This window comes from Lates calcarifer, linkage group LG20 (assembly GCF_001640805.2).
Source record: "Lates calcarifer isolate ASB-BC8 linkage group LG20, TLL_Latcal_v3, whole genome shotgun sequence".
Taxonomy (NCBI): domain Eukaryota; kingdom Metazoa; phylum Chordata; class Actinopteri; family Centropomidae; genus Lates; species Lates calcarifer.
The window spans coordinates 2,177,695-2,194,092 of NC_066852.1; the positions used below are offsets into that span (position 1 = coordinate 2,177,695).

General features: G+C 42.8%; 2 protein-coding genes across 2 annotated transcripts; both read right to left on the bottom strand.

Annotated features, from left to right (window-relative positions):
- Positions 1-5,218: 5,218 nt before the first annotated feature.
- Positions 5,219-11,074, bottom strand: odad1 (outer dynein arm docking complex subunit 1). Its single transcript, XM_018700663.1, has 15 exons — positions 10,962-11,074; positions 10,297-10,380; positions 10,116-10,212; positions 9,838-10,027; positions 9,618-9,743; positions 9,394-9,507; positions 9,229-9,296; positions 8,962-9,149; positions 7,975-8,109; positions 7,637-7,719; positions 7,193-7,361; positions 6,493-6,656; positions 6,292-6,392; positions 6,091-6,181; positions 5,219-5,997 (listed from the first exon to the last, which is right to left on the bottom strand). The coding sequence occupies exons 2-15, from the start codon at positions 10,361-10,363 to the stop codon at positions 5,893-5,895; spliced, it is 1,698 nt and encodes a 565-aa protein (XP_018556179.1). The 5' UTR covers positions 10,364-10,380; positions 10,962-11,074; the 3' UTR covers positions 5,219-5,892.
- Positions 11,075-11,707: 633 nt separating this feature from the next.
- Positions 11,708-15,801, bottom strand: LOC108899920 (taste receptor type 1 member 3). The gene is given in 9 exon segments (XM_018700666.2): positions 11,708-12,721; positions 12,811-13,181; positions 13,416-13,536; positions 13,615-13,644; positions 13,646-13,819; positions 13,909-14,325; positions 14,429-14,785; positions 15,077-15,377; positions 15,490-15,801. Coding segments are annotated over 9 exon segments (2,580 nt in total). The 5' UTR covers positions 15,696-15,801; the 3' UTR covers positions 11,708-12,118.
- Positions 15,802-16,398: the final 597 nt, after the last annotated feature.

The window sequence follows — 16,398 nt, forward strand, 5'->3', positions numbered from 1 at the left end:
TTCTTCTAAGAATTCTCTCCATTAAAATGCATCTTATCACATCCAGGTGAGTGGAAAGCAACTACTGTATGTAGAGGGAGCCTTATTTATTTCAGGACTCTGATGAATGAAGGTAGAAGTGATTGTGAGATGAGAGACAGTAAAATGTATTAGCTGCAGTGACGTGGCAACATGCTGGCCTGAAGAAAAGAGTTCAGTTATAAACTTTGATACTGTTTATCTCTGATCTGACGCTAGCAATAGCAAAAACTGACATATAGCACCTTTGAGAAGAGACCGACAATAAAAATGTGAATGCTCCTGTATGGGTGCCCATACAGAGTGTGTACAGGATATAAATGACTGGAGAGAGACTCCAGAGCAGATTCAGGACACACCACAGGGACTGCCAGCTGGTATGATAGTACTTGGTGGAAGTGTTGGGGGAAACTGCTGGGGAGAAGGTCACCAGGGGCAACAGCGACCCTGACTTGATATAAAGCTGTCAGAAAATGAATAAATGGATGGATGGACAGATGGGGAAATGCATGACAAATATGATGTGGAAATGTATGTGGAAACCAAGACACGGTATGCACCTGCTCTGTAAATTGCACAGTATATTTCCAGTGTCTATGATTTTATCACAGACTGGATTTCAATTCAGTGGATGTTGAGATGTGATCAAATGTGTTCTGAGTGCATCAGTTTATATTTGTCTTTCTTTATTGTTAAACCACAGCAACAGCAAAATACAAACAAGTCTCAGTCCTCAGCCTTGAACAGTGTGTGACTGCAGTGGGAGGTAAGGCAACACATCGTCCGTCAATCAGCCCATTAAGTATTCAAATACATCAGCAAGCACTTTGCCCCCCTTAACTGAGAAATAATACATCATACACAGTATTAAAACTAATACCACACATGCATAATACATTTGACTGCAAAACATACAAGAAGAAAGAGCTCCATGTAAACCAACATCTATCTATCTATCTATCTATCTATCTATCTATCTATCTATCTATCTATGTTTCTAGTTTTATCTTGTCTTTCTTACTTCTCAAATTACAGTGATGACGATGGCTTTGGTTTATTCAAGTCAAATAATTTGATGATATAAACACACCAGAACCTGAGAAAGACTACTGTCTGTGACTGCAGTATGATGTTCCAAGATTTTGTACTTGTTTCTCGTCCAAAAGACTTATTCAACAACGCTGTGTAACACAGTGGAAGATGACTGAAGCACAAGAATCAGTGATCAAATGGACATAAGTGAAAAAGGGATTGCAATTAATCAAAGGTTACAAGTGAGGACACGGGCGACATGAGTGAAAAATGTCTCTTAGGTTTCGTAAACCTAATAGGCTGTGCATGAGAGAACAGCAAATGTTTTTCCTCTGCTCTGCTTGAGTTCAACTCCAGCTCTACCACCTTATTTATTTCACCTCTTAGCTCCACCCCTGCAACTCTCTTGCCAGAGAAAAGTGGAAATTTCCAGTAATTCCTACTGCTTCATGAGAATGCTCCTCCTCCATCTAGTTTCCCGCCTTCCGCTCTACCTGCTCTTTCCTGCTTCATGCTGGCCTGAAGACCTCATGGCCCTCTGCTGCTCAGCCGTGTGTTGCCCAGCAGTTTTTACTTTGCATAGTGAGAAAACCAACCACTTCTCACACAGGCACCTCACATCTCTTACAGTCAGTGGTGCATAAATTTCTGCATATTGTCACAAGATTCTCATTGAAGATGTTGAAGACTTGAGTGTTTAATCTCTGTTTAAGAGATTAGCAATGTAAAAGCATTTTTTTATTGTGTCATCTGCACTGATCTTTCTGAGAGAGCCTACGCAACTGTTTCTTTATTTACTGTTTTGAAAGTAGACCGCATCTTGTCACCCTCTGAATAAATATTACGGGTTAAGCAATGTGTATCTATCACATTAGCTCTTGAATGATGAACAAGGGTTGGTTTGGGATCACAGAACAGATTGTAAATTTGCATTTCTATTTCTCTGGCTGATCTGATATTCTGGTGTCTGGTTTGTTTCCGAGCTATCACATGCTCTGAAGCTTGCCGACAACTGAGACATCTACATCGAGGTTTAAGATTCAAGTAGTGTGACAAGCACTTCAATGACTACAATGAAGGCATATGTGTGGCTTAGATATGAAAAAGAAGATGATACTTGTTTAGCGTGTTTAGAGCCTGAGAGGTCCAGGCCATCTCTTCGCTACATCTGTGGTTTTACAACTTCCTCATAATTTGAGGCCATAATAAGGCCACATACACATGAGCAGCAGTGATGCTTGATAGAGAATCATTTTAGATAAAGACAAATAAAGCCACGAGACAGCTGGAGTGGAGAAGTTTGAGTGTGTCGATGGCATGAGGCACACTGACCTTAGACCCATTGTGAAGCACCAACAAAGAGCCATCTGCACAGCAACCAAAGCGGAGATGAGGGACTCGCGCACAGGGGGGACCGAGCAGGGGAGGGGGGGGAGGGAAACACAGGGACCTGGAGAGTGTGAAAGAGAAAGCAGATGAGTGATAACGAAAAATTTAAATAGAGTTCGATCAGTTAGAAACAGCCTAACAGTCATAGGGAACATCTCAGAGAAAACAAGAAGCTGCAGAGAGAGCACAGATCTTTCTGCTGCCACTTAAGTGGAAGACAAGAGTTGCTGGCCTAATCACTCAAGAGCACATTTCCTGCCTCCTACATGATGAGATGAAGTCAACTGAAGCGGTTTGAGGATCATATTTAACCCAAACCTGGATCTCAAACATGGCGGGTGTTTCATTCATTCTGCCGGCAGAAACATGCAGGCTTTGTCTCTGCCTTCATCTGAATTTTAATAATATCTAGATTGAGAAGGTTAACAGTGTGGATGTGAATACGTTTCACAGTGCAACCAATGTGAAGTTTTCCTTAAGGGTGCGTTTCACAGTAGTGGAAACAAAGACAAAATGGTGTCAGGGACATCTGTAAAAATCACAAACGTTTCACAGGTAAGACATGAGAGTCAGGATTGCTTAGCAACAGCAGTAAAAATTCTTTGCAGCCTGTGTGGCAACAGAGAAACTGATGGTGCTGCCATCCAGTGGTGGACTGGCAGCACACACCACCAGCACTGAGAGAGATCACCCCCCACCCCCCACCCTTCCTTGAAAAGCATGTATGTGCAGAAAGATGAAACAGCCGCCTGTTATCTGCAAGGTGTGAACCCTCATGAATGAAAACAGGCTTGATAGTAAAAGGTAAAAGATATCTTCTTTCCGTCCTGAACACTGTTCGAAAATGTGCTCAGCAATTTGATTGGCTGGAAAATGCACCAGCTCTCATGGCGGGAGGTTGCTTAGCAACATACACGGGAGGGAGGGTGGGATGTGGGTGGGAGGGTGTGAGTGTTTGGGGTGGGGGTGGGGGGTGGTAGGGTGGAGGGAGGTGGGGCGTTCTTCAAGGGGAGGGAGCATTGTGGGTGAAGTCAGTCGTTCTGGGGAAATACCTGGCAAATTTCCCAAACAAATACACAAGGGAGGGAAAGAGAGAGAGCGGGAGAGAGAGGGAGGCAGAGGACAGGGGTACTTTCTGGGTTCAGATAACAGTCTTGTCGGCGATAAAGGGAACAAGGCTTTTTATAAGTGCTAACACACTTTGTTCCCATAGCAGAACCACACCGGGGACAGGAAGTAGAGAGCATTTTGTTCAAAACTTTGCCTGTAGTGAGATGAAAGTTGACAAGGAGCTTTAGAACACATAATAAACTGCTAGTTTCCTCACACAAAATGAAACCCAGCATCCGTCTTTGGAACTGGAACTGAGAAAAACACTGTGACTGGCATAACCGGACATGAACAGCTGTAGTTGATAAGGTATACCAGACTGACGAGGAGCAGATGAACAGGCCACAGAGAGGCATGTAATTCCTAGATAAGAGCGGTGAAATGTTACCTGTGCTTGCACGCTCTTGTTTGGCACGGTTGGGGTGTTTCCAAGGAACTGTTTGGATATTTACCATTTAATTACGATGAGGTGAACTAAAAACAAGAGTCTGCAGGGAATACAAATAATGAAAAGAAGGACTAAAATGAGATGAGGTGCGAAGAAGGTGCACGGGAAAACAGTAAGACTGTTAAGGCACAGGAAGGAGAGAAGGTGGAAAATGTGCTTATATGGAGAGGAGGGGTAAAAAGGACTGGGTGGATGAGGTGGGGGGCGGGGGGCAGGGGTGAGAGAGAGGGCTGGCGCTGCTGGTAGGTACAGCCTGCAGAAGGAGGTGGGCCTTGGAAATGGCTGCTGCAGGCGGTCTCTACAGGCAATGAGGACTCTTTTGTCAGGAGCAGGAAATGAGGTTTCTGTTGTGATTAAAAGGAAGGTTTCTATGGCAATGCCAGAGAGCCGTGTGCACAGAGAATTTGTTGGGAGTGGAAGGGGGGGGGTGTGTGTGTGAGAGTTGAATTTCAAAGAAAGCAGCCTCCTCCATCTCATCTCCCACCACCGCCACCCCTCTGCTTTTCCACAGCACCCTTTTATCTCTGATAATCTGTTTTCATAGCCACACAGTTGAGACTGAGAAGAGAGATGGAGGGGGGGGGGGATTATCTTCAAGTCACCAGTCGATCAGTCATAAATGTTTACAGAGTAGCAGTTTCACTTCCCAGAATCGCAGCTGTCAAAACCTCACTCGAAAAACAAAAACCCCTCAACAAACAGGCTAATTAAAACCACACACCTCAACCTAAATGTGTCTCTGCTATTTAGACAGGTACATGTCTATTAAATCACCCCCTCCTTCCTCTGTAAAGCCCATGACAAGAGAAAAAAATGATGGCATTAGTGTGACCTTTCAAGCCTAAATATAGTAACACGCTTTCTTAATTGTTTCACTACACTGTGAGTAAAAATATGTTTCTTAAAATAAGTTCCCCATCCTGATTTTCTCTTTTGTACAGAGGAAGTTCAGCTCTCTGCGGTGGCGGCAGCGGCGACGGCTGCCATCTTTGCCCCAACACAGGCTCACTCCAGGATGTTTGGATAAGATGACATTTGAAACTCCAGAGGATCAAAGTGAAGTTTTTTATCCCTGCACACTACAAGCCACACTGGTCGTAAAAAAAAGAAGATACAGATGCTCCTGATATCACTGCCACACATGAAGGTGACCTGGTGATGAGCCCTGCACCATGAATGGGTGACAGATGGAGCATAAACAAGGACAGTTGAAGACTGTGGTGAACGTGAGCAGAGAATTTAATAAAAAATGTCATATTTCCATTATAGTTTATTTAAAGAATGACACTGATTTATGACAGAAAACTGAATAAACGAGTGTGATTCATCAAAAATTCATCTGAGAATAATCATTATTAGTCCATCAAGAGAAATGTATTGAAAATCAATGTGTGCACTGAAGTCCTAAAGGCCCCTCACCTCCTTTTTGGACACTCAGAATAAAGGTCTCAGCATGCCAATTAGAATTACAAAAAGGTTCTGCTGCCCCCAACCTTTTTGTCTGAGCATAGCAGCAAGTATCATGTAGTGAAGTGCTGCCAGTGTGGGAGGGCTGTACTGAGACCAGATTGTAGAGTCAAAGCCAGATGGCAAGTCCCACATCAAAAGGACAGCTGGTTACCAGAGTCTGAAAAGGCATCTTTATAGCTCCAAACCTAATTAGCCCCAACTAAAACAAATCACACCGAGATATAATATAGCAGGCCATGCTAATGATTCCTCATAAAAGGTGACATACACATAACATAATTAAGCTTTAAATGTTTAACGTGCATAAGCTGCAAGACTTCAAACTGGACCTATCAGCGGTCACAGCATCCGTTGCTCTGTGCTGTGGTAAAAACAGACCCTTTAACTGCAGATAATGACGAGGATACGCTGATCAGGTCAGTGTGTCAGATCAGTGCATCGTCCAGGGAGCGACGTCTGCCTTCGAACTGCTGACTGACCTTTGAGGCTTTGGTTGCTGCCTGCCGCGCTGAACTCTCTCTCTGCAGAACCTGTAAATCACATCCAAACAAATCAGATGAACTTTTAACAACTGATCATGACATGGACCATAAATAATCACTGGCACGTTTTATCGCACTAACCCCTTTCATTATTTTTTTGCGAAGTTCCTCTTGTGAAAGTGGCCGTTCCTCTTCGTCAGTGACAGGAGACTCTTCTGCATCATAATCCACACTGAGGAAACAACACAAACACACCCATCAACCTCACACCCCGTGTTTACGTCTACTGTATGTACAGATAAATGACAAATATACAGGTCTCAGAATTAATAAAATGCTGACCTGTTGACTGCAGGTTGGATACTGATATTCTGCTGAAGCTCTGGATTTTGACCCAAAAGGAATTTGGCCAGGTCTTTGGGATTGTAGTCCTTCTCCAGATCCTGTGCGAGTTAAACATACAGAAATGAAAGACAGTGATGTACATACAGTAGGATTATATGTTAAGAAAAGGTGGGACAGAGCCAGAGGTTGGCAGGTTACTTTAGAATTGAGGAAAGCTTGTATGGTGAGCAGCTCATTAGTCTTCTGTTCCACCAGACCCAGATAAGACATGATGTTGTTCTCGCTGATCCCCGTCGAGGAGCCCAGCGTGTCCTCTATCACTGAGCGGTCACACTCCATTTTAGAGAAGGTGCTGTTCACTCCTGTGGGATGGAAAAAACTGAGTCAGGATAACCTACAACTGTCTGGCTTATGATAAATATCCAGAGCTGCAGTAGCTTTTGTTTGTAATGCCTTGGTGTGTGTATGCAGCTACACACACACACACACACACACACACACACACACACACACACACACACACACACACACACACACTACATGCATTTAAGAGAAATCTGATAATCTCATGGGATGTTTCCTGGAAAAAACATGCAATTTGATTCTTATGTTAGGGAGAAAACGTTTTCCTAGAAATAACAAATACAATAACAAACCAGACAAAAATTCAGTCATTATTCATTTAAAATTGGATCTTGTTCTTCATATATATTGAATTGTATGCTTACACTGACTAAAAGACTGCAGGTTATGCTGCCAAATCACTGGAATTAATTAATTATGCTAACTGAGCACTGTTTCCATTTCACTGTAATTATGGCCAAATTACATCTTTCTAGGAAACTTCCTGGGAAATAATTAAGAAATTACCGACCCGTGAAATAAACTGTTCCCAAACCTGTTTTAATCTCGTCCAGGATTTTGCTTATGATGCTGGCTTGGTTTTCATAGTCTTGAACTTGGAATTCAGTTTCCTTCTGTTGTTCGTCAATGTCTCTGAGCAGAGAGCGATGATCGTGCTCCTGTTGCAGACCTTTCACTCGATACTGCTCCATCTCTTCCTGGATCTGCGGATTCACACATCGCAGCGTAAACAGATAAATAAATAAATAAATAAATAATGGACACACATGAATTAACTGTCTTCTCACTGTATACAACACCTACACTTTCTAACCGCTCTAGTAGCCATGGTCTTTCATGTTAATACTAGTTGCTTGAAATCCTTGTGAACAACCAATTAAGTGTATTCTATTTCTGCACCAACTAGGAGCATAAACAAAGTTAAAAATGGAAGAAATTCATACAAGAGAGTATAATAAAATAGAGAAAATATACTCACCTGGCTGATTTGATCCCTCAGTGCTTCAGCTTCATTGTTTTGCTCATTAACAAAATTGAAAAGTGCAAAGTTCCGGTCTTCGACTGCACAGTGAAACAGAAACACAGCAGTGAGACACATTTAAATCTTTTAAACTGAGACTCAGTATCCTGATTATCAAAGTGGGACGTTCAATTTATCTAGCTTTAGTGTCCAGTATTTCAGGTCACAGTATGTCATGTATATAAATGTGTGTAAACAGGAGCCATTTTAAAACTAAAAGCTCCTGCAGCGACAGCAGCATTGATTTTGCATATAGATGAGTGTGAAAGAGTCAGGTTGTGCTTGGTGCGACTGACCCTGGATGAACCTGGTGACCAGCATGTCCAGGTTGTCCTCTCCTGTCACTGCCTGGATCCTCTCAAAAACCTCCTCCAGAGCGTCCAGCGACTCCTCCCCCGAGTCCATCCTCCGCTGCTCCTTCACCTCTGACACTGGGACAAACAAGCACCGTTATTACCATCACACCAAAATGATCATGACTGTATCTAAGCTAGAGACACAAATCTATACATCACTGTGTCGTATTGTCCCTCAGTAAATTGCAAAGATTTCTCCTGGTTTCTGAAACAAGTTAACAAACACTGTGAAAAAGATCCTTTTATTTCTCTTACACTGTGCAGGGACTGACTGTGTCTTCACACTTTTGTTGGTTTCTAAGCTACTGGTGACACCAACACTGTTTTCTTCCAACTACTTCTATGTTTCATTGATTTAGTCTGTGATTATACAACATTTCATCTAGTGTTTGTTTGACTGTTTCTGCTGTAAAATCCTAAATAACTGGTGCAACATGTGCATAATTTAAACCCCATCATTAAAAATCTCCTTCATATTTATCAGTTTAACAATCAATGGTACCAGCACATCTGAGCACATAAATCAAGTATTCATCCCTGGTTTTGTGAGCATGAGAGAAAATAAACAAAACTAGGGCACAGCTATAATCAAGTATTTAAACGTTTCTGATGGGCAGACAGCAACAAAGTCAGAAGATGTTGTTCTAAACATTCACAATTAAATGACATTTGTCCTTTTCAGCAGCAGAAAATACACACTAATCCCCCAAAACTCAGTTCTCTACAGAGCCGCAGTAAGATTTTCTATTCTTCTCTCTAGCTTGTGCTCATGCGATATACAACACCACAGGAGACTGAGCCTGGGTAGCTGAAATATATCAGTATTATTATCATCATTGGCAGCATCTCATCTCCACATTTTTGTCCTTATTGTGAATATTATGTCAAAACAGCGATATAAGCTACAGCACAGTGGTTGTGTCTCACTACGTCTGTGTCCCAGCTCGGGGCCGTCGTCCTGCCCGCTCCTCTCGCTGCACTTGGTCGTCATGAACTCTTTCAGGCAGGACTCGTGTGCGATAACTCTCTCCAGTTCCTTCATCTCAGCGTTGTACTGGGCGAGGTCCTTCACTGCCTTGTCCCTCATCATGCTCATTTTGGACTGAGCCTCCACCCTGAAGCAGAGAGGTTAATAAATAAGATATTCAAAAACCAAGATGACGAGGTGCACTGTGCAACTGTCTCAGCTCTGACCTCGCATCGTAAGCAGCAGTGGACAGGTTGATCATTTCCCCGATCCTCTTGCGGACCTCCTGCAGCTCCTAAAACATACAACACACAAATGCAGAGACATGCTTTTTACTTGACAACTTACACCTGGTATAAAAACTTGAATAGCTCTATGCTGTGACCTCTGACCTTGTCCAGCCTGTTGCGTAGCTGCTGGAATCGGACACGCTCAATATGAAGCGTCTGTATCTCCTCTCTCAGCCGGCTGTTTTTGGTCAGCTGTTCATTGAAGCGGGTCGAAGCCTGAAGATGACATTAGACACAAACTTTACAATATTACAGTAATATGTGAAGATATGCACTTGTGAACTTTTGTGCTGTTAACCAGACGAAGATGCTCCTTCATAACTCACTCTGTCCAGTTTGTGTTCCAGTGTGCGTATGACCTTCTGAGTCCGCCGTACCTCTGACGTTTGTGTGTCACTGGTGCTGACCTCCCCTTTCCTCAGCTCTGCCAGCTTCAACTCCATGTTTGAGATCTGCCCACAGTACAAACACATCACATAAACTTTTGTTTGTGCCTCCAGAAATATCAGTAAACATGACATATAGAGCGAAAAGGTCTCGGTTAACCTCTTTTTCTAGATCTTTTTGACACTGCTTCTCTTTCTCCAGCTCCTCCTCCAGCATGTCTCTGTGCTCCAGCAGAGCTCGAAGACTCTCAGTGTCCTCGCTGTCCTGCTGCTGGCGGGACGAGTTCTTACACACCCCGAGGTTTCGATACAGCTCCTCCTGCTCCTTCAGCAGCTTGTCTATCTCCTGCCTTCATCCACAACACACAAACAGCCGATCAGGTGAATAAAAACAAACACTGTGTACACTGTATTGTAGGTGTACAGTTTCTTTTTTACTGTTGTTTGCGGATCTGCTCCCGAGCCTGAATGCTGTAGGCCTGCCGATCCCCCTCCATGATCCTGAACTGTCTTTGCAGCTTGGCTATCTCTGATTCTGCTCAAAAAAACAACATATGCACATTATAGCAACTGACATCAACATTTAATAGTTAATAATAACAAACATAACCAACATTACCTGTACCATCAATATCCATCTCACTGCTGTCTGAGCGGGCGCTTATAGCTGATCTTCCTCGAGGCATGGCTGCACTGGGCCTTACTGGATGAAAATAAAAAGTAACTCGACACTGTTAAGAGGAAACATTGAACTTGTGCTTGTGGTAATATCATTGTCCTCTGGCCATTAAATTTAACCAAAACCCAGACATGTAGCCTCATATTCACCTATAAAACCTAAACTGACAGTTGAACGTGAGATTACATAACACTTTTCTTGCAGTGATTGCCTGGGAGCAGCTTTGATTGGCACTCCTTTTGTCTGCCTATTCCATCGCTAGAGTCAGCTTTAAAATAGGAATGGCATATTAAAGTATTAAAGTAGTTTAAGAAAATGCTGTAGACATAATCGTCTTTGGTCCTATTTTGTTTAAAAAATATACTTGAAATTGCATAGTTTAATCGTTTTTGATTAGTTTTCCCCTAAGAACAATATACATTTTTCATCACAAACTTTAATCAGACCTAGATACTTAAAGCTAGTTAAACAGGTTTAACTCTAGGATAGATCATCAAAGATACATGTGTCACAGTGCACATCAGGACCAAGCTAAACAAAGGTTAAATCTTGGTTATATCTAGCTAATACATTTGCAGTTAAGTTCAAATAAGAATTTATCTCACCGGCTGAAAGTCTGAAAAGTAAAAACCCAGAGAAACTCGGGATTAACCACAGCCTGAGTTGTTAGCAACCGTTGCTAGGCACACGGGAGAAGCAGTCCCCGAGCTCAGCCTCTCAGGCAGCAGCAACGGCGTCAGGCAGGTGGGTGGTGGTTAAAGGTTATTGGCTGGGCCGTGACTGAGGTTCAGGTCTGCCAATCATAGTGTTAAAGGTTCATTTAAACACACAAACAACCTGTGCTATTAGCATGTGCCTGCCGTGCTAGCTGTAGCATAAGGTGGGATGCTAGGACAAGTGCAACGCCAGGAAAAAGACGGTAATGATGAGAAAATAACCACCATACACGAATAAATCCTTCATTTGTAAGACCTCAGTAAGCAACTAACTAAACTAAACCAACTAAGTAACTGTATATTTATTCAAATCCTTTAGTTTGAGGTAACTAGCTTACTATAGTTGAACGCTTCGTTGACTTTTACCTACTATCCCTCATCAATGAAGAAAAGTAACTTACTCAGGTAGTGTTTTGAGGTACTTGTACGTTACACGAGTATTTCTACGTTACTTCTACTACTCTGCATCATGGTTGGATTAACTCAAAATGGGATTGTTGCTTTTATTTCTTTTTTTAAATACTTCTTCCACCACTGATGAATTTTCAAAATAAAAGTAATCTGTGCTTTGCTGAGTCCACAGAAAATTCAAAGGTATAACCCAGCCCTTATAGTCTGTTTAAATATGTCTTTATTATAATCCAGTGAATATAGTTGTTAGCAACATTAACAACACAGACAATACACATTTTTGTCAAAAACGGTTTTCTATTACAAAATCAGGCTATTGTAGAGTATTTATGATAATGAGGATACATCAAATATTTAAATAATAAATAATAAATCTATTGTTTCTATGCTTTGTATTTGTGCAGTTTATGTGACCTATGTTGTGTGTGATTACATATTAATGCAGCAATATAGGAAAAACTAGTCTAATGTAACAGTGTGTTTCCCAGCCTTTAGGCCTATGCTACAATACACACAGTCTTTTTTCATATACAAAACATGCTAATGTAAAATGTACAAAATATCTAATATTCTTAATTAAGATCTTTATTCTTAAAGCTGCCCTGTGGTGACTGTTGTAGACTCTGTGTCCCTGTTTACTGCTCTGACTTTGACTGTGGCTGTGGCTGTGGCTCCTCCTCAGCTGGTCTGGGTGGGGCTCCCTCTAGGAAGGTGCAGAAGTGCTTCGGTATATTGAGGTCAGGTTTCCTCAACAGCAGGTAGCATTTTGGGAAGTAGTAGGCTGCCACCAGCCCCAAGTTGCTCGCCAGGCAGAAAGAAATATGGACGATGGACTGGTTCTTCTTGTCTTTCAGGCCGATGTAGATTGGGATAAAGGTGACCCATAAGACACAGTAGATCAGGGAGGAGAAGGTGATGTCCCTGGCAAGGTTATACTGGTGCAGAGGCTTCACTGCCATGAAGGTGCACATGAATGATATAAGCGCCATTAGACCGTTAAAACCTTGCATTAAGGCAAATCCAATCAAAGGAATCACTGGACATGCCAAGAAGGCCCTCACAAAGGTTATATTCATATCTGCCATGTATTCCGACAGCGAGGGTCCCTCCTGAACAAACCAGCCACAGAGACCAGCCTGCACAGCACAGCAGGCCAGCACAAACAGCCAGCTCCCCGGGCCTCTCAGTATATGCAGATGAGAGGCGGCTGTCTCTGGGAGCTCTGTCACGTACAATATCTGTTTGAAAAAAAGAAAAAAAGGAGGTTTCAGACTTTTTATAACGTGTTCTTCATATATTACAGTAATGTATTTTCTTCCTTTCTCACCTGTAGTGAGATGGACATAATAATGGAGAGGGTGACTGTTTGAAAAATTGAGATGAAGGGCAGCTGAAGACGACACCTCACGTCCCCTGGCTGCCCCAGGAAGAGCAGCAGACTGAGGCAGGCTCCCATCAGGCTGAGCAGGGCCACGAAACTCAGGGCCCCGCCCGAGGCCGTGACCAACGGGGTCCCCCGGTGCTTCAGGAACACGACACAGACCAACCCCTGACACAGCAGCAGCACCACCCCAGCCAGTGTCATTTCCAGAGATTCGGGCGTTTCCCAGGACAAAATGTCAAAGGTGGGTTTAGTGCAAGAAGTGCTGCGGTTCAGGGACCACTCACCTTGGGGACACTTTGTACACTCGATGTCGTCTATGAGTCAGAAAGGACAACAGGGAAATTGGTGTGATGAACTAGCAAACCATCTAGAAATCAAACTGTACCGTTAAAGGAATAGTTTAATGCTAACCAGCCGTTACAGACATGAGATTGATATGAATCCTCTCGTCTAACCCTTTGCAAGAAAGTGAATAATTTCCCAAAATGTTGTGCTACTCCTACAAATAAAGGTCAAGTATTTGAGGGATTTGTGAAAGACCACATTACCCTGATTTTTCTGGAAAGTGCCCTCCAAACAGTCGATACAATCGAAACAGCAGGAATGGAAACCTTTGACTCTGTGGATCTGGCCTGACTGACATGTTGCTGAACAGGTGGACTCAGGAACCTGCAAAGTTGTGGCATTACAGTTAGGATTGCTGTAGTAAAACATTTAAATGAATTTTCTTACAACTTCTGAAATTACCTCTGAGTTTCCAGTGTGCCACTGTGAGGAGAGACTTGTTGATGGACAGTTGTTCATAAAAGTGTCCAACAGTTTTAAAATGTACATTAGAGCCATTCCAGATCCACTCAATCAGCTTGTATCCTATGTTTGGGTTGCCATTTTCATCAAACACTAAATGTTTGCCATTTATGTTTACAGAGATATTCCTTAAAAACCCCAGCAGCTGCAAAAGATTTATTCATTATTTCATTTCAGTATTTAAAGAATATATATTTTAATTCCAAAGTGTCTGTAGACAAAAAAAAAAATCACCTTCCAGGGATAGATTTTGGTTTCAGGTCCCCACTGACAGGCAGCTGAATTGCATTTCAGCATGTTATGCAGTGCCTGCGCCACACTGTAGACGGCAGCATACACACTGAAAGCTGTGCGGCTCACTGCAGGGTCTGTCACCAAGGTTATATTAGCAGGTGATAAGTTCCAGCATTGTGGGCAGGGGTTGTCAGGTTTTCCGGACCCTGGTGCAGGACGGGACGTCTTCTCCCTCTCCTTGCTCAGTTTTTTAAAGAGCTCCTTTGTGTAGTCGGTGAGCAGTTCCAGTTGCTCTGTATCGTCAATAAATCCGATGATTGTGCCGATATTTTGGATGTTGGGGAGAGATGTCAGTTGATTATGGATGGCCCAACTTGTGCTGGCAATCCACACACCTGTTACATTCCTCCTGATAACCTGGAATCGATTAGATTGGATTATTGGTACTGAACTGATTATAACTTGCCCACCAGTAACATATATGTGCCATCCCACGTTGATTAATCTCTGCTTCACTAACCTCTTCAAAAAAGGCCTCTGCTGGCTCTACGAGCGCAAAGACCACCACCACTCCGACCTCGGTTGCCTTGATATTGTCAATGATGGTTTTGATTGCTGGTTGAGGGTCACTGTATACTGGAATCAGCCCCTGATAGGCCACACATATAGACATGTTCTCTGCTATTTTGGAGAATTGCTGCACACCTTGTTGTCCATACTCCTCCTCACTGCCCACCACTGCCACCCAGTTCCATTTAAACTCTTTCAGTAGAAGTGCCATGACGTCTACTTGCCATTTGTCACTGGGCACCGTACGGAAGAACGATGGGTAGAGGAGATTGTCGCTGAATTTGTCGCTGGTTGCACCGTAGCTAATCTGAAGTGAGAACAGTCACATTATGTTGTGAGTAGTTTACTATACTGATGTTACTCAGCCATGCCCATTACAGACAGTGTGCCTCAGTGCAGTGCAGTTTGCATTACAATCAGCCGTTGCTTTCTGTGTGATTCAACTGAACAAGCGACAATAATGAAACACTTTAAGGCTAATGGGACGCTGTAGACACATGTTCAGATTTACATTTAAAATATTTTTTGTACGAAATGAAAAATCAGCTGAGGAACAGAATATGAGGACACATAGTCATAGACATGTTTTTAACCAAACCTGTGGCATCAGAAAGAATCCCAGGAGTTTTCCAATGACGGACACCATCTCTGAGGTGAGAGGGCCGATCACTGCTGATATGCTGGTCTCGTAGTCGGTGTAATTACACTTCACAGATATTGTATCATTAGGTTTTGCAGTGAGGAAGGACAGAGTAGGCTTCACGATGATGGCAGACTGTGCACATGTGTCATAGATTTTGTAACCCAACTTGATGCCAGGGAGCAGACTTTGGTTTCCGTTGATCTCATCCACTGCGTATTTCATCACTAGAGCGAGGCCCAGTCCCTGTTCATTTAAACTGTGAGACCCCAGGAGGAAAAACAAAAACAAAGGAGAAGCCTCCTCAGTCGGGTTAAGTGAAAATATTGGTGCAGAATCTCAGATGATATTGATTTGTCACAACATGTTACCTTTCACAGCTGATGTTGTCAGGCTCCCTCCTCTCGCTGAGGTTGCTGGACAGGTCGTTAATGGGGAAGAGCCCTCCGAGTACAATGTCCCCAGGCAAACTGAAGAGACTGGTAGAAAGGTTTTGGAACCATTCGGGGGAACTGTGCACGCTGCAGCTCAGTCTTAACGCCCAGCACAGAGCCAGCAGAGTGAAAGTTGCAGCCATGATGCAGATAAGCGGCAGACTGAAGCTAGAGTAATGAGAACTGTGCGTGTATGTGTCAGTGCACCGTGAAATATTGTTGCATGCAAACTCACCTGTAAGCCCCAAAGCCAGCAGGTGTAATTGGCCCCTCCCTCCCCCGGCCAGCTCAAGGTGTTATGCGAAGTAACTGCAAATCATGTGTAATGGTCCTTGTAATGCTGACGTACATTTACATTAGTGGTATAAATTGACCTGAAATGAAAGATTAACACCCTTTAACCTTCATGTTATTATGAAATAGAGAGTTATCTTTACTATTACCACTAGAAAAAAACATTTGTTGTATTAATTGCAGGTTATTGTGATTTTTTTCTAAATTAATCACACCTTAACTCTGGATAAACTGAACGGTGGCGTCTTACTTGAAGGCACTGTTGGTTTTAAGAAAGAAAAACTCACTTTTCAGCTTGTGTGTGTTTGTGTTTGTTGTGCAGGTGCTGTTCATTTTTCCAGCTTATTTTCCTGACATTTGCCTGTGGTTTGCATTTTGATCCTCTTCACTGTAACTATCTGTCAGGAGACGAGCACATACAGTGAATTACTTGCCTTGCCTGCTCACCTTGTGCTGTTATCGCGGCATGTATCATTTTGCAGGTGCCAGTTTTTGGGGGTTTGCTTATCAAGTCGTTTTAGTGAAGATTCATACTAAGTTCTCCATATTGCT